The sequence below is a fragment of the Aspergillus clavatus genome, genomic scaffold (genome assembly GCF_000002715.2).
Source record: "Aspergillus clavatus NRRL 1 1099423829806 genomic scaffold, whole genome shotgun sequence".
Taxonomy (NCBI): domain Eukaryota; kingdom Fungi; phylum Ascomycota; class Eurotiomycetes; order Eurotiales; family Aspergillaceae; genus Aspergillus; species Aspergillus clavatus.
The window spans coordinates 1735260-1757703 of record NW_001517093.1 but is presented as its reverse complement, the minus strand read 5'-3'; the positions used below and the strand labels follow the sequence as shown (position 1 = coordinate 1757703).

The window sequence follows — 22444 nt, the reverse complement described above, 5'->3', positions numbered from 1 at the left end:
GTCCAGAGTCCAGACACCAAGCGCTGACTGTTGGTTGACTTGCTGAGCTGACTGCTTCACGAGTCCGTCCGAATCTTGCCGACGTGCTTTCTAGAAAGGCGTTGTTTCTGCAGATGCCATCGCCCTGTTCTCCATCCTGCATCCTGCATTCTGCATCCTTTCTACCGGTCTGGGGTATGTATATTGTATGCACTACAAAGGGTGAAAGACATGATTCCCTGCTGCCTCGTGCCTTGACACTTGCAGGATCCCTCCGTCATCTGACTTGTGTGCTCCATCGACAGAACCTGGATAGGCAAATGCCAGTAAATTAAGAGTCCGAGCACATTAAGGATGGTTCTGAGATTGAGACTCGGCGGAAAAAATAAATAAATAAATAAATAAAATAAAAATAAATGAAAAAAGGTGCGCGGTTCTGGATAAATCGACATCCCCCTGTCCCCCGCAAAAGCCAGAATGCTTCGGTTGTGTTGTCTTTGCTTGTCGGGTGTTTATATTGATAGTACTATGGTACTTCAGTAACTCGGCTGGATATCGATCCTAACAAACAGCAAAGCTATTCCCATTGCTAATGCTTAATTTGAATCTTTAACATTTCCTGTCTCCACAGTCGTAACAGCCCATATTTGCAGCAGAACTACTCCGTAGAAGTCAATAGGACGTCGCATCAACGGAGGATGCGATATTAGCCTGAATTTCCCATGCTGCACAAGCGCTGTTAGTCCTATACAGACACCCACGGAGCAAATGACATCGGCTACCCAAGGGAGATAGATAAATTAATATATGCAAAACGCACCGTTCCCTCCCCAGTCACCACCCAAAGACCGAGGGCCATCGCCTCGCTTACTGTCTTACGACTAACAAGTTGCCTAACCCCGAGTCTCCCTCTTCCCCCTTGAGAGCTTAACCCGTCGATCCGGACTGGTCCGGATCTTCGTCCCGGTGGTCTGATTCTGACTGAGTCCTCCTGTTCTTGCTGTATGCTGTATGCTGCAGCCTGGATGACTATGCTTCCTGTGGGTGTGAGCCTGTCTGGCCAAGTAGTAGCTCCCTTAGTTCTCGGTTCAAGAGTTTGGGAAGGTTGAACTGGTGGATTACCGCCGTAGCTCCTTAGCTGCCAGCCAGTCTAGTTAGAGAGCAACGGGGTAAACATTCCCCAACTTCCCAAAATTGGCGTTCCAGAATGCCAGGAGGCGCTCCGGGATCATCATCATCGTCATCATCATCATCATCATCATCATCATCATATGTCTATGGCTTTCTGCTTTCTGCAAGGAAACGCTCGCGCTTCTTTACAGCCGGTCGGTGTCATCCACCCCCAGAAATTGGCAGCGCAAGTGCCGTGACGAATTGGTCCGGGGCAGCGCCTTGTTGCTTTCCGTTCCGGTTTGGGATGGGGGGAGGCTGTTTTCTTTCTGTCCGTATCGGGGTCCGGTCCGAGCGGCCGTTGGGGTTGGGAGGTTAATGAAGAGGGTATTTGGTGGTTGCTGTATATATAGGCTTGGGGAGTTGAGAGTAGCATCGAGGTGACTTTGAGACACCAAGACCAAGACAAAGAACGACAGACAAACAAAAAGAAAAGAAAAGATGAAGACGACTACTCTTGTTGCTGCGCTTCTGCCTCTGGTGCTGGCGGCGCCGAATACCAAGCGCTCGTCTGGGTTTGTCTGTATGTCTTGTCTCTCCTGTTGTGCTGTTTCGGTTTCTTGTGCTGCAAGGACGTGAGGAGAGCTGACCAGATCAGGGTTCGGTGCCAATGAGTCTGGCGCTGAGTTTGGCGAGAGCAATCTCCCTGGCATCCTCGGCAAAGACTACATCTGGCCCAGTGCGTCGACCATCCGGACGCTGCACGATGGTGGCATGAACGTCTTCCGTGTAGCCTTCCGCATGGAGCGATTGATCCCGAACAAGATGACTGGGTCTCCGGATGGCACCTACATGAATGATCTGAGATCGGTTTGTTCTCCTTGCTTTCTGGTGTCGTTGTGAGATGGCGTAGGCCTGACTGTATGGCAGACCGTTGAAGCAATCACCAGCTTGGGAGCATATGCTGTGATTGACCCCCATAACTACGGAAGATAGTAAGTATTCTGCTTGTATTTGAATGATCTTTTTTTTTTGTTTTTTTGGCTGAGCACCGTGCTGACTCGCATAGCTATGGCAACATCATCACGTCGACCGACGACTTTGCCGCGTTCTGGAAGACCCTGGCATCCGAGTTCGCGTCCAACGACCATGTCATCTTCGACACCAGTATGTCTTTTGTCTTTTTTGTTTTTTCTGACAGAAGCCAGCTGACCGTGGCAGACAACGAGTACAACACGATGGACCAGACCCTCGTCCTCAACCTCAACCAGGCCGCCATAAACGCCATCCGTGCTTCCGGTGCCACCTCGCAGTATATCTTCGTCGAGGGCAACTCGTGGTCCGGCGCCTGGACCTGGACCGACATCAACGACAACATGAAGGCCCTCACCGATCCCCAGGATAAGATCGTGTACGAGATGCACCAGTACCTCGACTCCGACGGCTCCGGCACCTCGCCCAGCTGCGTGAGCTCGACCATCGGCAAGGAGCGCATGGTGGCTGCTACCCAGTGGCTCAAGGATAACAACAAGAAGGGCTTCCTGGGCGAGTTTGCCGGCGGGCCCAACGATGTCTGCAAGAGCGCCGTCACGGGCATGCTGGACTACATGTCGCTCAACACGGATGTCTGGATGGGCGCCGAGTGGTGGGCTGCCGGCCCCTGGTGGGCAGACTACATGTTCAGCATGGAGCCGCCATCCGGCACTGGCTACCAGAACTATTTCAATCTGCTGAAGCCTTACTTCTCTACCTCCTCCTCCTCCCCCTCCCCCTCCACCACCACCACTACCAAGGCGACTACCACCACTACCACTGCCGCGGGTCCTACCGGCACCGGGGTCGCCCAGCCCTGGGCTCAGTGCGGCGGTAGTGGCTACAGCGGTCCGACACAGTGCGCGGCGCCGTACACTTGCACGAAGCAGAATGACTGGTACTCGCAGTGCCTGTAGAGCAGGGCTGCAGGACCGTCGGGCCGCTATACATAGTTTTATTCCCATGCGTATCTAGATGACCAATACCAATGCAAAGGATCAACAGCATATCCCCTCCCTTCAACCTTCCCTCCACCTTCAACTCCCCTCACTTCAACCCCGCCACCATCTCCTCCACACTCTTCATCTCCTTCCCATTATTCTCCCCAACATCCAACGCAACCAACACCCGACTCACACAGTTATACCCAGCCACACCCGCCGTCAACTCCACAATCTCCCGCTCCCCCAGCCCCGCCTCCCCCAGCGCCCCAAACGTCGCCTCCTCCACCGCCACCCGCCCCGTCATCTCATCCGTATACCGCACCACCGCCCGCTGCACCGCACTCAGCACACTCGCCTCCAGCGCCCGCCGCCCCGCCTCCTCCACCGTCGACGGCATCTCCCGCACCGCCTGCAGCGCCGCCGCCGCAACCCCGTCCTTCAGCGCCAGCGGCGCGTGCGCGTTCCACTCGTACACGGCCCCCGTGAGCACCGCCACCCGGCACACGGCGAGCTCGAGCAGGGCGCCCGGGAGGATGGTGCGCGTGCGAATCGCGCCGAGAAATGAGTTCCAGCCGTCGGCGACGGGGGGCGAGTGCAGGAGCGAGAGATCGAGGGGGATCAGCGGGCGCGGGTGTCGGCGGGCGGCGATGCGGGTGTAGATTTCGGTGGTGGAGGGGTCGGCGTCGGCTGGGGGGTGGGAGGGGGCGTAGGGGAGACGCATTTTGATTTTGATTTTGATTTTGATTTTGGTGTTGAGGATTTCAGGACGGGAGGTGAACGAAGGAGTATGAAATCCGGGGTAGAAAAAAGAAACGGGTTCGATGTTGTCGTCGTGGCGGGTATGGGTTTATCCCCGGATGTGACTTTTGCCGTGGAGAAATGGGAATGGGAATGGGAATGGGAATGGGAATGGCTTCGTGGTTGTTAGTCTGTAAGTTACTTTGGTACTCGTTAGCATACGGGGGTTCCTGTTTCTTGGCTGGATGGACGGAATAATTGATTCCAGGTGGAAATATACTTAAGCTTAGGGAGTTGACTGGATGAGGATCAGGAGAGATATCAGTCGGGTGGACAGGATGAGGTCAAACAGCTTGTATATACTTACTTGTTCCTTGTTGAACAATGATAATGATACTAATGATACATAATTAGCATTGCTGTAGTTTAGCCTACTACTACTACTACTACTACTACTACTACTACTAATCTGAACATTCCACACAGTTAGGTTGTTATTCCTCCGTTCTGTCAAGTTGCTGTCACTACCTTATTGCCTTACTGCCTTACTGCCTCAGGCGCCCATATACTGCCGCCACTGTTTGCCGGCTCCCCGCATTTTGCTGTTCGGAATCGCAGTCGGAAGAAGACTTGGGGATGTTTCGTGAGGACGACTTGTCTTTTGACATAATGCTTCTGCTTCTCTATGAGTGTTGCTGCTCTCTTCACCCGCTCAACCAAAGCGCTCTTGAAGCCTAATCGCTGGCGAAAAATGAAGCATCATCTGGTGATCGGCACGTGGACCCCTCCAGGACGTCTGTACACCGTCGCATTCGACGATGAGGCCCTGACACTGGAGCTGGTCAAAAAGACGGAGATCCCAGAGGCGGAGCCGATTTCCTGGCTGACCATCTCGGTATGATCCCTGCCATTGGAGAGCATCGTGCCGTTTCTAACCAGGTCTCTCAGCACGATAAAAAAACCCTCTATGGAGCTGCGATGAAGAAATGGAACAGTTTCGCCATCAACAGCCCAACCGACATCGTCCACCAGGCCTCGCATCCGCTTGCCGGTCATCGTGTGTTTCTTTCTTTCTCTTTCTCTTTCTCCCCATTCCGTCAAGAATCCCGCTAATTCGCTCGCAGCTCTCGCATCCAGCAGCGAGACCAACACGCGCGCCATCTTCGTTCTCGCCGCACACAAACCCCCCTACAACGTCTACGGCGCCCCCTTCTACAAACACGCCGGCTACGGCAATGTATTCGCCGTCGACCCTGCCGACGGCCGTCTGGTCAAGAACGTCCAGAACTACGAGTATCAGGAGAACACCGGCATCCACGGCATGGTCTTCGATCCTACCGAAACCTACCTCTACTCGGCCGATCTGCAGGCCAACAAGATCTGGACCCACAAGAAAGACGCCGAGACTGGCGAGCTGACTCTGGTCGATTGCCTCGAGGCTCCTTCGCCCGACGACCACCCCCGCTGGGTCGAGATCCACCCCCGCGGCAAGTATCTGTACGCGCTGATGGAGGCGGGCAACCGCCTGGGTGTGTACGTGATTGACGAGAAGCGCAATGTGCCCGTCTTCACCCACATCACGTACCCCTTGCTTCCCAGCGGTGAGTTGGCAGCCCGAGCCAAATCGTCTCCCGAAAAAAAAAAAAAAGAATTACTAACAAATCCGGATTCAGGCGTGCCCCCCACCAACAAGTACCGCGGTGATGTCTGCTTTACCACCCAGAGCGGCGAGTACCTGTTCGCAACCACCCGTGGTGCCTACGGCCATCCCTGGACCGGCTACATCACGGCCTTCAAGCTGGGCCCCAACGGCAACATCGAGCGCCAGCTGTTCATCCATCCCACATCCAACAGCGGTGGTCACTCCAACGCCGTCAGCCCCTGCGACTTCAGCGATGAATGGTTGGCGCTGTGCGACGACCAGGACGGATTCGTGGAGATCTACCGCTTCAAGGATGAGGCGCTGGCCCGGGTGGCTCGGCTGGATATCCCGGAGAAGGGATTTGGCATGAATGCGGTTTGGTATGATTAATGAGACATGTTATATAACAATAATGGGATAGACCTGGGACAATCATGATTGTTGTAGGTAGGCTTTCCCTACCATTAGTCCGCACTAGAAATATATCTATTCCTCTAGCAAGAGGATATAATAATATTAGTAATCTCTATAATCTGAAAAAGCTTGTCTATCTATGAAAGCTGAGTATATGTTTAGAATAGGCTAGCTGGTAGGTGGAGTCAGGCAAATAGTTAAGTGCTGACATAAAGCCTCATCCCTATGAATGTATATATGTGACTTTGAGCGCCAAATATGAGAAGACACAGATATAGTGTTTGATCTCAGACAGCTCGCAATGCTGCGTGGCCAATGAAGATACCAGAGAGCATGGGAGAGGCCGGCCATAGACCATAGGCGGGGTTGAGATAGCGGCAGTGGCAACCAGGATCGACTTGGAGATTTCCGCCGGCGAAGGTCATCAACACAAGAATATGTCGACAGAGAATATAATACTGATAGACTAAGCCTTTCCAGCGAGCGCGGGCGACTGATTTACCTTTACCTTCAATGATATGTTTGCAAGTTGATGACTGACTTTCTAGAGATCCAATAATAAATATGGTCAAGTAATCAGTAAGCCCCTAGTACTACCCCTTATTTAGATATTTATTTGCTCATCATGTCGCCAGGATTAGCAATTACAGTTTTGGTAATCTATACCGGACGCTTGAGCCTGAATTTGGCACATTATCAATAATTCATGTTGCTAAGGCCTCATGCATAATGACCTTGATGTAGATGATGACCATCTGCTTTGCAGAGAGATATTAACTGTCATCCAGATCATGTTGGGTCAACTGAAGCAGAAGGTGTTTGTCAATGATATGGGTTGCGCCAGTAATTTTACGTCCTTCTAAGCATCCTTACTTGAAAAGCTGATTATGATATCAAGTTCTACTCTGTTCTCTCAACCGATGGCATCCGCATGCCATGGAGGCATACTTTGATGGCCAGGAGCTGTTAATATGCCGCACCAAGCCCTATGATTTTACATTTTTGAACACAGCTGGGTTCAAGACCTTTGCACAATGGTTCCTGGGCGATCCTAGTGGTGATACGTCCAGAGAAGCGGTCCGGACTCAATGGGACAATCATGGATTGAGGGTGCTTGGGTTAGGTGTTTTCAAGGTGCTATAACATCCTTGCGTGTTATTAGGTTTTTGGATGGATTCATATGTTTTGGTCATTTTGTTTCTGTGCTTTGTAGTTTCATCATGGTGAGTGCACTTTTCATATGCTCTATATCAGCTCCAACCAACACAAAAATTCTCATTTGCCAGTCTTACAACACATCTATACTCAGCTGCCCTTAGTAATTAATTAGGAAGTTAGATAGACCTTAGATTTAGAGTTAGGTGCTAAGGGGGCAGTGTTATAGGTAGGCTTACCCTACCCTACTATTAGTCAGTGCCCACCTGCTAAGACCTTTACTAAGCTCACCTACATGAGCATCACACACCTAGCACCTAGATAGAAATCCAAGCATCTTATTCAGGGATATTCTACCCATATGACAAATACAATGGGAATTTCAATGGAAATTGTCATAAGAACTACTGATACTGACTAACTAGGGTCTGGACACCTTTTTAGTGCAACGGTAGAACCCCTACAACAGAAATGATGATATAGGGGTGTATAAGGCTGGAATGGAGCTGTATCTCCTGGCGATTATGATGAAGTGGTTAGGAGACTTGAGCTTGCCAGAGAACGGTTCTTAGATCGAGAATCGACAACTCCAGAGGAGCGGCTGTTGTGGAGGGAGGCATGGCCTTTCGAGGATCACACTGGAGGACACTAATTTACTTATACCGAAACACCGCGTTCTCTCACTTATTAGTATCTTTGCTGCTTTCTTGAATGTGTGCTGGCTTTGTGCCGTAGCACACGATGACTAACCATCCTTCCGCGGCACTCCCATAGTTCGGGTTTCCGGTCGGCAGTCGTGATCGGCCTCAAATGCGTTTCCGGAGGGGTCGGAGGGATCTGGGGTATAATTGCACTTTTCAGGCGCAAGTCAGTCCGTTTTTCATCCCTTGTAGGGTTGTTTCTGCTTTGATTCTTGGTCTTCGGTTCACAGGATTGTCGTCTTCTCAACCCGCTCCTTCGAATCATCTCTATAGCACATCAAAATGGCGACCCCTGGCCTTCTGTACGTCACAATGCACCCCCGCCCATCTCTGCCGGCGGCGCAGTTCCACGACTGGTACAACACAGAGCATGGCCCTTTGCGTCTACGCTTGCCCTTTGTCACCAATGGCTTCCGGTATCGCGCGACCGACGGCCTGGAGCCTGAATGGGTTGCCCTGTACGATATTACCGACATGGTAGAGTTGACCCGCGAGACCTATCTGGCGCTACGGTGTGATGGAATCAAGACCCCGCGCGAGAAAGCCACCATGGCTCAAATTGCCGTCGATCGCCGACTCTACGACTTGGTCGACGACCAGAAGGTTCCCGACTACCGCCCTCTCGAGAACGAAACCGATGCCGCTTCGGCTGGCTCCGTTCTCATTGCCGTGTCCGTCAAGGTTCCCGCCGATCAAGAAGAGGAACTCAATCGGTGGTATGACGAAGAACATATTGCCATGCTGTCTCGCGTGCCAGGATGGCGTCGCTCTCGCCGCTTTGTAACGGCGGCTATCGACCCCAATGCCCCTCGGGAATACATCTCGCTGCACGAGTACGCCCCCAAGAATGGTCTTGAAGGCCCCGAGCACAATGCCGCCAAGAGCACTCCCTGGAGCAAGCGCATCAGTGAGATTGCTATTGAGAAGAAGCGCCGCGTTTATCAGTGGGTCTATACTTTCGGTCCTGCTCCTCGTGAGCTCTCCTCTCTCGCTTCCAAGGACGTCGTTGGACCCTGGAACTCCAATGACAACCGCACCCGGACGCTTCCCTCGGAGGCACGCCCTGCTGTCGAGTCTTTTGTTACCACTGAGGACGGCGTTGCCATTCCATACCGGCTCGAGGGCAGCACGGACCCCAATGCTCCTGTCATCGTTTTGAGCAACTCTATTCTCGTCGACTGGTCTGTCTGGGATGGCTTCGTAAACGCCTTCCTGTCCGATGCCAAAAACCAGAATTACCGCATTCTGCGCTACCTGACACGTGGGCGCCTTCGAGAGTGTGGTGAGAAGCCCATCAATATCGATGTCTTGGCCTCCGATATCATTGCCCTTCTAGATGCTCTGCGCATTCCGCAGGCCACTTTGATCGGTGTCAGCCTGGGTGGTGTGACGGTGCTGAACACATCGCTTCTGTACCCTGACCGCGTGACACGATTCATCTCGTGTGATACCAACAGCTCCGCTCCCGAATCAAACCGTAAAGCGTGGGGTGATCGTCATGCTATGGCACAGAGTGAGGGCGCTGTGTCTCCCACCACTCAGGAACCTATCATCGGTGAGCAGTTGGCGGAAGTCACGACCCGGCGGTGGTTCGTGCCTGAGACATACGAGACTCAACCGGAAGTGGCAGCTAAGGTCAAGGAGGTGGTTCGTAACAACAGTCTGGAAGGATTCCAGAAGGGCATGCAGGCATTGTGTGCGTATGATGTCCGCGAACGCATGGCCAATGCAACTGTACCAGGTCTGTTCGTGGCCGGCGAGGGCGACGGCATCCTTCCCCAGACGATGCAAAAGATGGCCAGTGACCTGAAGGGTGGTGCGGAACTGAAGATCATCCCCAAGGCTGGTCACTTGCCGATGGTTGAGCAGCCCCAGGCCTTCACGGAGGTTGTCAACGAATTCTTACGTGCCTGAGTCTATCATCGTTTTCTGAACGCGCCTGATGGCCAGCATATGACCCACTTGATTTTTTCTTTCTTTTTTTTGAATATAGAATTGGGAAGAATTACTTGTAAATGAAAACTATTGGAATATATAATATCATTTCTACCGTGATTATACGTGTTCTCTCACGCTGGTTGATTTCGCCTCCGAGGTTTGTGTTACCTCAAAGGTGCGATGGATGCTCAACCCAACATCCCCACCTCCTGAGGTTCGTGGTAACCTTGACCGATCGAAATTCAACTGCTCCTCGCTACTGTTCTGACTTGAGCCACTCCAGGCGCCATCGGGGGCATGAACGGTGGTCACGGTTGTGACTAATTTATCTGGTCGAAATCGACCATGAACGTCGGTGTCCATTGACCCTAGCGGAAGGGCACGTTCGCGGCTGACACCGATGCGACGCGAGGCGGATTGTCCGGGCATAGGCGACATGTAATCGTCCGTGGTGCTGGAACCTCGAAGCAAGCGGAGAAGTGGACGAAGGGTGGCCAGACTGCCAGCGGAGATTCCTAGCCCGACTTCGACATTGGACCAGATCGCAATCTGTGACTGTCAGCTATTGAGACCTTTCAGGGGTGGAAACAGTAACACACTTCAACAGTCGCGTCTAAGAAGAGTCAGTTTCATCTGCGAATCCAAGGGTCTTCGAGTTTACTTACAGAGGAAGTCCCAATCATTGAAGGTGTGCACCCAGGGTATTCTAATGATGACTGCAGACGATGCACTAGTGATTCAGTCAGCTAAAAAGTCGTCCGAACAAGGCTAGGAAGCCCCTACATGCAAGCCATGCTCAAGATCCCAATCACGGCCACCTTCGTTTGGCGGCGCATGTGCAGCTTGCGAACCATGAAGATGGGGAGAATTCCCACGGTGAAATCGCACAGAGCGGCAAAGACGCTATACACGTATGTCATGGCGATGACGATCTCCATGTCCATACAAGAACCCTTGATGTTGGGATCAAACGCCTTCCGAGTCCAAAAGTATTCGAGGGGCTTGCACTGCAGCAACATGATGAACATGAAGGCGAGACCGGCGACGACGGTAAGCAGGATGACGATGTACAGGATCCAGATGTGGAGGCGTTTGACGGTGATGCGACGCAAGAAGATGCAGACCGATACCTTGCAGCCGACGGAGGAGAAGCAGTAGGCGATCTCGCAGAACCACCAATACTGTTCAATCATATCAATATGCCGGACTAGTCACCGGAACGCGATGGTACCAAGTTACCTTCATGGCCGTTACGCGCTCATGCGCCGTCAATATCTCGAACCTCTTCCCGGTGCCGTAGAGAGCACCCCCGATCATACATCCGGAGAACATCGCATAGAATAACTTCGCAATTTCATCAGCTTGGGCTTCTGGGGACGGGTTCGCATCGAATCTACCATCGCAATCACCATGACGGCGTCATCCCAGCCAAATGCCTTCACAATTAACAGTCGAACATAGCAGCGCAGAATCACAGTCACCGAGGCCACCGCCATGAAGACGGCCGCAACGGCCATGACTTCGGTGCTGCGGTCATTACCATGGCCCATACTGGCGAGACGATATCAAGACATGGTTTCATAGGGAAAATCGGAAGGGGCGTGTGGGGAAGAGGGAACCCAAGCATATATCTACTTTGCCATTTATTTTTGGTTCTTATGATTCTCCATTATTAACACAACGTGACAACAGACTAATGACGGGGAACTTAGAGAAGAGACCATATCCACAAGTGGCACAGCGTCAAAGTTCCTGGCAAGTTTGCCTCCCATTGTTGGAACTCCAACGCTGGTCAAGGGCTTCGTCGTATCATGGGCTGTTTTTCTCCGTCAGTATGGGGCTCACCCATGCTAGCGTGGCAGCTACACTTCAGAACCTCCATGTCTAGTCCAATCTGGTCCGTTTGCTCCGCGCAGAAACTGCCATAGAAAACGCATGCTCCAGTGATGAGCACGTCCCATTTCCATATGCAGGTATTACGACTACCTCTGTTGAAGTTTCCGCCACAAGGGGAACCTCGAGATTGGCTGTCGATCTCCTTGTACGGCCTGAGCGCCACGGCCTAGCATTTGGGTAACTTCGCCCCCCCTGGTTCTAGAATTGAAGGCTGCAGCCCGAGAACACCACCGGCACTTTGAACTCTTGAAGAACTGTCAAGTGTCAACAATAATCATAGTGAACAACAGTCAGTTGCTTGGTGATATTCTATCCTCCCCGGGCATGTTCCGCGAATGGAACTCTCTGCATCCTCACTAGTTCGTCCAGCTATCAGGGGTCACCTTTCTGGATTGAGGATTCACAATTTCCCATGGATACTTGAGACCTGCCTAGTGCCTACCCTACACCAGGGGCATGGCAATTGGCAACATCCTGGTCCCTGGCAGCCACAACCCACAGATGAAGAACAAGGTTGAGATTTATTTGGAGTCGAAATCCAAGAGGATGACGTCTAAACATTGAGCCTCCCACTGGATTTACCACAGCGTCAGCAGCAGACTTCTACACATTTCCAAGTGAAACAACGTTCGGATCTGATCAATCTATGCCCAAAATGGGTTGATCAGGGCGGACTTGGCTTCTCGCTTCTCATCCCTTACTCCGTACACAGCTGCACGGAAGAATACAATGGGTTGTTGACTCGGGGATTTGTACTACGGTACTTTCCTTCTCTGTGTGCCAGGCTTTTTGGGTTCTTGGTTCCAACTGCCAACTGCCAACTGCCAACTGCCAACCTTTTATGCCGGAACAATTCAACAGTCGACATATGCACATTTAACATGACCACATTATTGTTGTTTTGTGGGAACGGCGGATACTTCGCCGCGCCTTGTTAATTAAACGGACGGAGCCACTCAGACTCCACATCCGCGAAATTCGGGATGGAATGAACTTCAAGCAGCGAGTCATGTACAAGCACACACGTCAACCCCTGGAACCTTGTGGCAGGCGAAACCAGAATCTACCGACTCAGAATCAGAGCTCACTTGACTTTGAATCTTGACTAACCATAGTTCGTCAATATCTCCGTCCGCAGTCAGCAGTCAGCATCTAAATAGTGAACGTTCAAGGGTCAACCTGGCGTCGCTTAGCAAGTTAGCAGCATCCTTCCCATGGACCTGGAAATGAGATCTGGGTTCTTGCAGAAAAGAGAGCAAATAGCATATCGATCCTTCTCTGTCTGAGTCGCCTAACGGTCTCCGATTCCTTCGTGTTTTCTAGCGTGGCCAAGCCACTGTTGATCATCTGGCAGTTCGGCTACTGAGTAGTGAGTACTGGTAAGTAGTGTTACTGTGCTAGTCTCTATTCTATTTCTGCTAGAGCTGCGAGCCTGCGAAGCACACTGACTAGAATTGGTTTAGTCTTGAGTGATGAATCAATGGCTTTGTCAACTTTGAGACTAATTGTAGTCAACTTAAGAGTTGTCTGGCCTACCCCTGTTGAGCTTTCTGCTCGCGTCTATCTCTTTACCTGTTTAACTGGTTACTGGCGGGCTTTAAAACTCAGGAGGCAACGCCAGCTTTTTCCGTGGAGATCCTACGAACAAAGCGCTGCTATTCTTATTAGTATTATTCAGAGCTTCCAGTTCGACTTTTCGACTTCCAACCTATCGTGACTCATGAAGCCTTTCATACCCCCATGCGATGATCAACGCGATCCATAAATACCCACTAACTATTAGAGGTATTCTGCAGTCGTGTAAAGCAGAACGCAAACCAGCTTTTGGTATAGCGTCGGCCTACTTAGTTGAACCCTATTCCCAAAGCAGTTATATCACTGTATTACTAACTTTGTAAGTTCCTTGAAAAGGGAATGAACTTATTCCCTACCTTTGTAATATTAATGAAATAAGATGGTAATGAGGGTTATTTTAGGTATGGCGTGGGTTGCTCTGAAGTTTAGATCAACTTCAGGTTATCTATAGAATTTATATAGTAGTTAGCAAAGGCTCCTTAACATCAAAAAAAAAAAAAATAGACTACTCCGTAGATAACTTATTAGACATAGGAACCTACACAGTAGTAAGCTTCTAGCTCCTCCCTAGTATTATTATTATTAGTGACTGGTCTCCCACCCTAGGACCTACCCTGATGAATGCCTATCTTTGGCCTACCTCGGTATTGAGGGCTGAGGCCCTACTGATATATATTTCTCCTATAGTCCTACGGTCTACCTATCAGGCCTCTTATCTGACATTATAACTAGGAATTAGGAAGCTCCTGATTTCTTGGGTACTATTTAGTTATCGGAATTTATTTTACTACTGAGGTTGAATAGATTAATTACTAGATTTGTGGCCGGCATGGTAGGCCTTACTATCTAGGGAAGGTGGATAACATCCACTCTCATTCTGCTTTACTCTGTAGTCTGTAGTCTGTGCGGAGTACGGAGTACACGACTGCAGATCGCAGAATACCTCTGTACTATTATCTATCCACTGGCATCTCTGCCGTGGGAGCCTGGGAGAGTGGGAGTAAGTAGTTCAACGTCCAGCCGCACCGTGCACCCTCGTATTCTTATCTTGTCTTGTCTTGTCTTGTCCTCCTTGATTGCATCTACTCCATTTACTCCTTTTGGCAGCGAGAGAAAGGCGTCAATCTGCGGTAGTCGGTTCGAGAACTTTCACCGTTCCGCTTCCACACGACCGGTCTTGGCTTCTGACTTACTTCCCAGTTCCCGCGCAATTCAGGGGGGGGGGACGGGGAAGGGGGCTGGGACAGCTCAACTACGTACTTGAGCGTGTGTGAGGTTGGGAAACTGCGAAGCGGAGCGCGGTCTTCGTCGTCGTCCCTCGCTGGAGAAAGGTGTTGCTGATCTTGCCAGCTGCGTTTGGTTTACCTTCATTCGTGCTGGATCACGCGGCAGTTCGGGGGTGGGGTAGACCATACCTGCGATTCCTGACGGCTTATCGCTCATTCATCAGGGGATGATCTGTTGATACTTTGGAGGCTGTGGGATGTAGAATGGAGATATCTGCGTCATGGATGGTGTTTGGACTTACTCCTCGACTCGACTCGTAGATCAATACCTGTGCGGCTGCCTTGGATTGAGTTAGGAGCAGAACCCGGATATTGAAGATTGTTTTGATCATCGCGGTAGAGCCTGATGAGGACAATGATAGGATCTATTACATATGAGTAGCCTGTATCGAATCCGGGAAGAAACCCCCGGTCGCGTGATGAGTGCTATTCGCCCTGGCATGGTGGTTCATTTCTGCTTGCATTTGCTATCTACGTATATACATGGCAGCCTGAATCTATACTCGATCGCGAGATACTGATGCATCTCGCGCGCCTGAGCTGAAGCCGTTGCGATATGTCTCCATGGAGCCGTGCTGCAGATCGCTTCGCACGCAGCGCGGTGTTTGGGACAGTTAACTTTAGACACAGCGCAGACCTTCCAGCACATAGGAGCATCGCTTGAGTATGATTGAGAAGTGTTCCAAGGATTGCTGGCTGAGTGAGGTCCGTCCGAAACAATGTCGTGATACTTCCACAATCATGACGTAGCCCGACGGCTCGTTATCTCAACGCAGCCAATCTCACCCCTTCTGCAAAGATCCCACGATAACGAGAGATGCGCTTCATGATGGGCAGGTTTGGGCCTCGTCGCGGATTCCCCGTCCGGATATCCCTCCCCGCCTCGTTTTGTCGACGCGTATCCCTCCATGCGCACGGTACGTTTTGGCCCCCCCAAGACCCCCTTTGGTTTGAAAAAGAGGAAGTATAAGCTCACTGATGTCCAGGGAAACCGGCGACCGAGGAAGACCTGTTCCGATATAACAATGGTCGGTTCCTGGTGAACGAGGGGTATGAGCTTGCGAAGCGGTATTCGCCGTTCAACGTGGACGAGCTGTGCCGGGTGGTCTCCTCGCTTCCGCGCATGGCCGCGCCGATCGCGAGAATCGAGAAGAAGGAAGGTGGGTATAATAAGGCGCTGCTGATGACAGCGGAGAATGGGGAGATGGTGCTGGCGAAGGTGCCGTGTCGGAATATCGTGCCACGTGGGTATGGGACGGCGTCGGAGGTGGCTGTGTTGAAGTTTGGTGGGTACCGACGATGCGGTATTCTTTTCGGTTGCTGAGGGCGTTGCTCATGGATCATAGTCAAGGATCACTCTTCCACGTCGGTGTCAGAGGTATTGGGCTGGAGCGCAGACGATACCAATCCTGTCGGCTCGGAGTATATCCTCCTCGAGCCATGCGAAGGTCAACAGCTCACCAAGGTCTGGGAGAACCTGGCTGAACACGACCGTGTCAAATTGATCCGCAATTTCGCCTTCCTTGAGAGTAAGCTGGCAGCAAACGAGTTTCCCGGCTATGGCGCCTTGTACCTGCGGAACGCGCTCCCTCCGCCGCTGAAACAGCCCGGGCGCACCATCGCGGTTGATGAGACATATTGCCTGGGACCGATGTATCATGGATCGTGGCCAGGAGGGTTTGCAGCCGATCCAGAAAATTATGCGGTGCACTCGGGTCCATGTGAGCCTCTCTCCCTTTCTCTTCCCTGCCCCTGATCAAGTTCTCCAAAAACGCTCACATCTTGCGCGTGATGGCTAGGGAAGACACTCCAGGATCTTGGAAAGGATCTTGTGCACCAGGGAATTACCCAGGTAGCCAACTACAAGACGTCCTATGCCGGCCGGGGCCCACACTATGGCGCGCCTGAAGAACATTACCGTGTCCTCGAGACCGTAATGCAGGTGATGCCCATCTTAGCCAAAGCCGACCCGATACGCCGCCATGCGGAGCCCGTGCTATGTCATCCCGATTTCCACCCGGGAAACATCTTCGTGTCGAACGAGGATCCGACGGAGATCGTGGGGGTGATCGATTGGCAGTTCACGGGTATCCTTCCGCTCTTCACGCAGGTCCGCTGGCCACTGTTTCTCGCGCCTCCAGAGGGCTACCAGACAGGCACGAGCAACCCAGAGTTAGCACCGGAGTACGGCACAGAAGACCAAGAAAACCACGCCGAGAAGGGACGGAAACAGGAACTAGCGATGAGAGCGAAATGCTACGAGGCCGCGCTTCTGAAAAGCCATCTGGAGTCGTACCTGGCTCTGACGGAGACAGACGTCGCCATACGTCGCCTGTTCACTTCCTGTCCCTTCACCTACCGAGACGGCGTCCTTCTTGTCCGGGATAGTTTGGTGAAGATCTGGCAGCATTGGGCCCATCTGGGTGTGCCAGACGAATGCCCGTATCGATTCACTTCAGAAGAGGTTGCTCGCCACGAGCACCAGATGAGCGAGTATAACGACTGGCTGAAACTGCGCGAGCATACCCATCAGCTCCTCAAATCGAATGATGGTGGATGGGTGACGCCAGAGGCAGACTTTGACAAAATTCAAGCACGGCACCAAGCATTGTACCAGCAGTTCGTGAAGACAAAGATGCAGAAGGGAAGGTCTGAAGAAGATGCAAAGAAACTGTGGTTCTTCCGAGATCGGGGGTAGCCTTTTGAATTTGTGGGGTTTCATGCTAAAAATCGACAAAAATGATCATGCACAAGGCAGTAGATTTTTCAGTTGACATCGTAAAAGGCCTATTTCGCCGGTGACAAAGTATATACATGTAATGAGTCTGGCAAGCGCCTCCATCTGGTAAGTTTGGCTATGATGATTTATGGCATCGTTGTGTTGGAACGTCGGAATTGAAAATCCCAACCAAAAGAGCCACGATCGATGTACTATATCGATTCCACAATGGGTTCGAAAAGCGCTCCTGAACTTCTCAGCAGCTCGGGCCAGGCAGGGAACGAACCCGCTAGTCGTTCAGACGAGTAAACCGTCGGTTGTTGACGGTGTAATCATGACCTTATGAATCCACATGGTCAATGGTCAACAGAGGATCGCCTGAGGTTTGATGAAGTAAGGTTGCCCTCGAGCGAAGCTCTGGCATGTTGTGCTCGAAGAGTAAAAGTATGGCTGAATTTTTCCTCACGCCTCTGCAGTAACCTGTAGCTGCTTCTTCTTCCCTTTCCTGTATACACGTTCGTCGTTCGGATCGAAGCCACCATTGCCCCAGAGTGCCCAGTCCTCAGTCTCCCTCATATAGTCCTCGGGGGTAAAGGGTGTGCCGTCGGCCTTCTCCTTTTCTAACAGTTGAAAGAAACGATCGTAGTCAATCCGAGTATGCCATTTACCATTGACATGGAAACGCTCAGATGCAATGAGCACACAGCAACTGTGCGCATGTTCGGCGGCAATGCCATAGTCTAGACCACGGCGCTGCAACTCACTGTTAAGAGCAGTCACGAACTCGGCGATCTCCTCGTAGAACGGAACATTCTGCATCGTCAAACCGGCTCCGGCGCTAGTGCTTGTGCCACAGTATGTGACACCCTTGATTTCAATAAAACACGGCAGCGCCTTCTCGACAAGGTTGGCATAACCAATGACTTCGTCATCAATGTTGAATCCTTTAACCAATGTAAGGCGAAACACTGTACGCTGAACATGGCGCTTCTCCCGTAGGATATCCAAGCAGCGCTGGAAACGCTCCCAGAAGTCACGGTGAAGGGGACGGTCGATCTTCCGGAGACTCTCGCGGTTGCTGGCATCAATGGAGACATAGAGCTGAGTCACGCGGTGCAACGTTTCTAGCTGGTCGGGGTGTTGAGCGTTGCAAACCAGAAAGCTAGAAATGTGTTCCTCGTGCAACATATCCAAGAACTGATTGATGTGAGGATAGAAAATCGGTTCACCAACCAGGCTCAATGCACAGTGCCGAATGCGCATGGCCTCAGCAAACCGCTCAGCTCGTACACCAGGAACGCCACGCATCATCTTGATCTTCTTGTAGTGGCCTTCTTTGACTCCTTGGAAGATCAGCTCCGGTGAGTCAACCTTCCAGCGCCACGTTGTTCCAACAGGATTAGTACCATGACGCCAGCAGAAGATACACTTATTGCTGCAGGACAGGGATGGTGTAGCCTCCATGCAGAGATGGGACCGAATGCCATAGAAAGAGAATTTGTAGCATGAGCCTCGACCACGGAGCGCAGATTTTGTCCAGCGACAGATCTTGACACCAGAGTGAGAGCCAACAATGGTATAGCCTTGCTTGGTGAGAGCCGCGTAGGTGGGTGACGTTTTAGGAACCATCTCCTTCTCGGTCGCTGGAGCCGGAGCGGACTGTTTGGTAGTGGTGAAATCAACTGGGACAGGAGCACCGGTCGTGTTCTGGGGATCGGCACCAAACTTGATATCTTCCAAATCAACAACATCTTGAGCCTTGCGCCGCTTGTTGTTTCCCTTGACGCCGTTCTCCAGGTCTTCGTCGTCCAATTCCTCGTCGCTCTCGACGGCATCACCACTACCGGGGACACCTTCTCCCAGCCCGCCATTTTCTAGAATATCGAGCAAGACGTCCTGGAGACCCTGCGACCATTCCTTTAGAGCAGATTCGGCATCGCTCTTCACGTCACCGAAACCCAGGGGATATGCGCGCTTTCTACCAGTGAGTTTGGCCATCCATTTATCCAACTCTTTCGCCTGCGAGCAGAATCCCTCCTCTTCAGTGGGCCAACCTTCCTTATCTCCGAAGCCAAAGACGGAGTAGCCAGCAAGGCTAGACAGAGCGCCCGTATCAATGCGGAAGTCGTTGTGGGTCTCGTTGAGGTGATCAAGGAAGGTGTTCAAGATACTATCGATATTGTAGGTAGGGATCAACAGGCAGTACACATAGCGCGTTCCGGGTGAATTGGATGGGGGCTTCGGTGCAGAGGTGAAATAGTCGTCGAGATCGATATAGGAGAGATCGTGGATCTGAGGCGGCAGAAGGCCACGCTCGCGATCCTCCAAATCAGCTCGCTTTTGGGCCGCAGCGCGCAAATCTTCGAGCAGGGTTTGAGCATATCTTTCGGTGGTCGTTGTCAACGAGGCGAAGAAGATAATAGGTTGGATGAAGGAGATGGGTTGTCCTTGATCCGACTGTGCGCGCCGTCCTGCAACCTTGAGAGGCTTTTTACCAGACACTCTCTTCGGGCCGGAGGCAGCCTTCGACAAAGGTTCATTCGATAAAGATGTCTGCGATTCAATGTTTTGCGTTGCTACTGGTTTAACGGCCTCGTTAAGTAGAGGTTTATCGGGCTTCTCTGGCGAAGCACTTCGAGGTGAGGGCGGGACGGACGAGGAGGCTGTAGTCTTGGACCTGGTTTGGAATTTGCGATAGAATCTGATGATCACGAAACCGGTTGAAAAGGCCACGAGAAATAGTAAACGGTACGAATGCCAAAAGGTCAAGAGACCTACACCGTGGGGATTCTCGATCAGTAAAAGTCCGGTATTGTGTACAGGAAATGCAGAGAAATCCGACTTTACATACCTTCCGTCAGAGAGTGTTCGGTCATGATGATTCCAGAGAATCGAGATGACAATGTCCTCGTATCTAAACCACCAGTCGGAGCGTTGGCCTCATTTGGCGCAGAAATTGTGAGAAAAGATGCGATGGAAATTATGAACGGGCGGGCGGTGATTGAACCAAGTGGGGAGAAGCCGAGGGGCAGATCAACTGTCTAGTTTAATCGATTCTTGGAGGCTGTTGGAGCATTGACTGCTTGATCAGTGGTAAGTGGTCTCAAGACAGTCTAATATGACTGATCTTTCGAAAGAACACAAAAGTCTTCGAAGCAATGACGGATGAGGTGTTTTGAATCTCGACAGTGTTGTTGAAGTTATTCAAAGAACTTGTGGGCGAAATTTTCATTAGTCAGCTGTGATTGGCTCCCGCATTGTTTCTCTTGGTAGAGAGTACGGAGTTGAGAGTACTACGTACGGAGTAAGGGAAAAGGGTCAAGATCTCTCCTTGGGTACTTGATACTTCGAAGATTTGATTGATGTTAAATGAACCCAATAGAGAGAGGCAGTTCTCTGTTTTCTAGACACCGAGGAAATATCTGTACAAGGTGTTGTTGGTGACTCCAAACATAACTACAGCCCACCCAGTTGTTCCCAGTCATATCCAGTTGGCCAAAATAGTGCCTCGTTTGCTTCACAGCTAAGTCCTTCTTGATCAATCGTTCCCTCATAGAAGAATCATGCCTTGGGGATCCATTGGCCATCGATGTATCTTATGAGGTGATTGCGTGCTACTGGAGAACATCAACTGAGCCGTCCTATCTATTCATTTGCTGGATTTGTCAGCCCCAACCTCTTGCTTTTATACAACATTTTAATCTGGACTGTGTGAAGGTATCACAGTACACAATCAGGAGTCATCGATCATACGTCTCCTATCAGGATGACTGCCATTGAAAAGAGACAATACGGGGAGGAAACCTCCAGCGACGTGGAGAAGCAGGTTCATCCTCCTCTGGCGAGAATGTCCTTGACTCGGCGCCTCGGACATCTAGCTGCCACATTTCTACTGGCATGTCTCCTTTTCATCACGACTGGATCTCCCAGATCGACGGCTCCTTTCAGTATCGAGCACAGAGTCGACACAATCCTGTCAACCACTCCATTGATCGGTGGGTCACTACGAGTCTGATCGCTCAGAAGACAGTATTGACAAGTGCTTGCAGATGGCCACGACGACCTTCCTATCTTCATTCGTGCCCGTTTTAACAATCAGATTTACGGGGATAACTTTACTATCCCTTTCACCAAGGGCAATCTCACCGGCCATGTTGATCTACCACGACTCTCTCAGGGCAAAGTTGGAGGCACCTTCTGGAGTGTGTTTGTCTCATGTCCAAAGAACTGGACGAATTTCTCGGATGCGACATATACCACAAGTAGGATTCAATCACCACCTAATTTCTATTGATCCATACTCACAGACAAACTTCAGGTGTTCGCCAGACGATGGAGCAAGTCGATGTCATGTCACGGTTGGCCAAGGCTTATCCTGACACTTTTTCTCCGCCTCCCAATGGAACTACTGCGCTTCAGGCGTTCCAGGATGGCAAGATCATCTCTCCCATGGGAATAGAGGGACTTCACTCAATCGGCAATTCCTTCGCCTTGCTGCGGAATTTCTACCAACTGGGAGTATCCTACGCCACGCTTACGCACAACTGTCATAACCGTTACGCCGACGCGGCTCTTGCCGAGCTGCCCACTGGCGGTGTTAAGATAGCTGATCCACACTGGCATGGAGTCAGTGAGGCTGGGAAAAAGGTGGTCTATGAAATGAACCGACTGGGTATGATTGTCGATCTGGCGCATGTCAGTGTGGACACAATGCGCGATGTTCTGGGCGCAGGTAAGGACGAATGGACTGGCAGTCGCGCCCCAGTCATCTTCAGTCACAGCTCAGCACGCGCAATTTGTCCACATCCTCGTAATGTTCCCGACGACGTCCTGGAGCTCGTCAAGGCCAAAGACTCGCTTGTCATGATCAACTTCTCGCCCGACTTTATTTCATGCACTGCATCGGACAACCCAAGTGAGCTACCAAAGACAGATCTGGCCCATGCCACTCTGGATAAAGTAGCAGATCACATTATGCACATTGGAGGTCTGATTGGGTTTGATCATGTTGGTCTGGGCAGCGACTTTGATGGCATTCCAACTGTCCCGCAAGGACTGGAGGATGTGTCAAAATTTCCGAACTTGGTCGCAGAGCTTCTGAGGCGAGGAGTGAGTGATGAAGACGCTGCTAAGGTGGTAGGGGGCAACTTACTTCGGGTCTGGAAGCGAGTCGACGAGGTTGCACTGCAGATGCAAGAACAAGGAGCGGTGCCTGCGGAAGATAAGCTCGAATAAGCTATATATTAAGTTAGTCGTGCAGGATGGCTTGCACATATATCATCGGTACTGCTGGAGATTCGGGTAGTGTGACTTGA

The 22444-nt window shown here is 51.3% G+C and overlaps 9 protein-coding genes across 9 annotated transcripts, besides 12 other annotated features; 6 read left to right on the top strand and 3 right to left on the bottom strand.

Moving 5' to 3' along the window:
• Positions 1-362: 362 nt before the first annotated feature.
• Positions 363-404: a microsatellite.
• Positions 405-1206: 802 nt separating this feature from the next.
• Positions 1207-1250: a microsatellite.
• Positions 1208-1250: a microsatellite.
• Positions 1251-1590: 340 nt separating this feature from the next.
• On the top strand, positions 1591-3038 carry egl2 (putative endoglucanase; the record flags this gene model as incomplete). Its single annotated transcript, XM_001268255.1, has 5 exons — positions 1591-1672; positions 1748-1959; positions 2020-2084; positions 2159-2256; positions 2311-3038. 5 exons carry the CDS (start codon positions 1591-1593, stop codon positions 3036-3038), a joined length of 1185 nt encoding a protein of 394 aa, XP_001268256.1.
• Positions 2839-2864: a microsatellite.
• Positions 2865-2908: a microsatellite.
• Positions 3039-3168: 130 nt separating the features above from the next.
• Positions 3169-3786, bottom strand: ACLA_085240 (carboxymuconolactone decarboxylase family protein; the record flags this gene model as incomplete). The annotated part of the gene is made up of 1 exon (XM_001268254.1): positions 3169-3786. One exon carries the CDS (start codon positions 3784-3786, stop codon positions 3169-3171), a length of 618 nt encoding a protein of 205 aa, XP_001268255.1.
• Positions 3315-3492: a microsatellite.
• Positions 3786-3814: a microsatellite.
• Positions 3815-3944: 130 nt separating this feature from the next.
• Positions 3945-3978: a microsatellite.
• Positions 3979-4234: 256 nt separating this feature from the next.
• Positions 4235-4270: a microsatellite.
• Positions 4236-4270: a microsatellite.
• A 218-nt stretch (positions 4271-4488) lies between these two features.
• On the top strand, positions 4489-5835 carry ACLA_085230 (lactonase family protein; the record flags this gene model as incomplete). The annotated part of the gene is made up of 4 exons (XM_001268253.1): positions 4489-4698; positions 4752-4860; positions 4928-5404; positions 5477-5835. 4 exons carry the CDS (start codon positions 4489-4491, stop codon positions 5833-5835), a joined length of 1155 nt encoding a protein of 384 aa, XP_001268254.1.
• A 960-nt stretch (positions 5836-6795) lies between these two features.
• On the top strand, positions 6796-7002 carry ACLA_085220 (uncharacterized protein; the record flags this gene model as incomplete). The annotated part of the gene is made up of 1 exon (XM_001268252.1): positions 6796-7002. The coding sequence occupies one exon, from the start codon at positions 6796-6798 to the stop codon at positions 7000-7002; it is 207 nt and encodes a 68-aa protein (XP_001268253.1).
• Positions 7003-7997: 995 nt separating this feature from the next.
• ACLA_085210 (putative alpha/beta hydrolase) lies at positions 7998-9629 on the top strand (the record flags this gene model as incomplete). The annotated part of the gene is made up of 1 exon (XM_001268251.1): positions 7998-9629. The coding sequence occupies one exon, from the start codon at positions 7998-8000 to the stop codon at positions 9627-9629; it is 1632 nt and encodes a 543-aa protein (XP_001268252.1).
• A 141-nt stretch (positions 9630-9770) lies between these two features.
• On the bottom strand, positions 9771-11203 carry ACLA_085200 (putative integral membrane protein; the record flags this gene model as incomplete). The annotated part of the gene is made up of 6 exons (XM_001268250.1): positions 9771-10202; positions 10253-10266; positions 10319-10383; positions 10437-10834; positions 10893-10997; positions 11051-11203. The coding sequence occupies 6 exons, from the start codon at positions 11201-11203 to the stop codon at positions 9771-9773; spliced, it is 1167 nt and encodes a 388-aa protein (XP_001268251.1).
• A 1150-nt stretch (positions 11204-12353) lies between these two features.
• Positions 12354-12385: a microsatellite.
• A 1780-nt stretch (positions 12386-14165) lies between these two features.
• Positions 14166-14192: a microsatellite.
• A 1047-nt stretch (positions 14193-15239) lies between these two features.
• On the top strand, positions 15240-17108 carry ACLA_085190 (phosphotransferase family protein; the record flags this gene model as incomplete). Its single annotated transcript, XM_001268249.1, has 4 exons — positions 15240-15327; positions 15397-15696; positions 15757-16131; positions 16210-17108. 4 exons carry the CDS (start codon positions 15240-15242, stop codon positions 17106-17108), a joined length of 1662 nt encoding a protein of 553 aa, XP_001268250.1.
• Positions 17109-17591: 483 nt separating this feature from the next.
• On the bottom strand, positions 17592-20005 carry ACLA_085180 (flavodoxin and radical SAM domain protein; the record flags this gene model as incomplete). Its single annotated transcript, XM_001268248.1, has 2 exons — positions 17592-19903; positions 19981-20005. 2 exons carry the CDS (start codon positions 20003-20005, stop codon positions 17592-17594), a joined length of 2337 nt encoding a protein of 778 aa, XP_001268249.1.
• An 890-nt stretch (positions 20006-20895) lies between these two features.
• ACLA_085170 (putative dipeptidase) lies at positions 20896-22364 on the top strand (the record flags this gene model as incomplete). Its single annotated transcript, XM_001268247.1, has 3 exons — positions 20896-21124; positions 21179-21391; positions 21448-22364. 3 exons carry the CDS (start codon positions 20896-20898, stop codon positions 22362-22364), a joined length of 1359 nt encoding a protein of 452 aa, XP_001268248.1.
• Between the last annotated feature and the right edge of the window lie 80 nt (positions 22365-22444).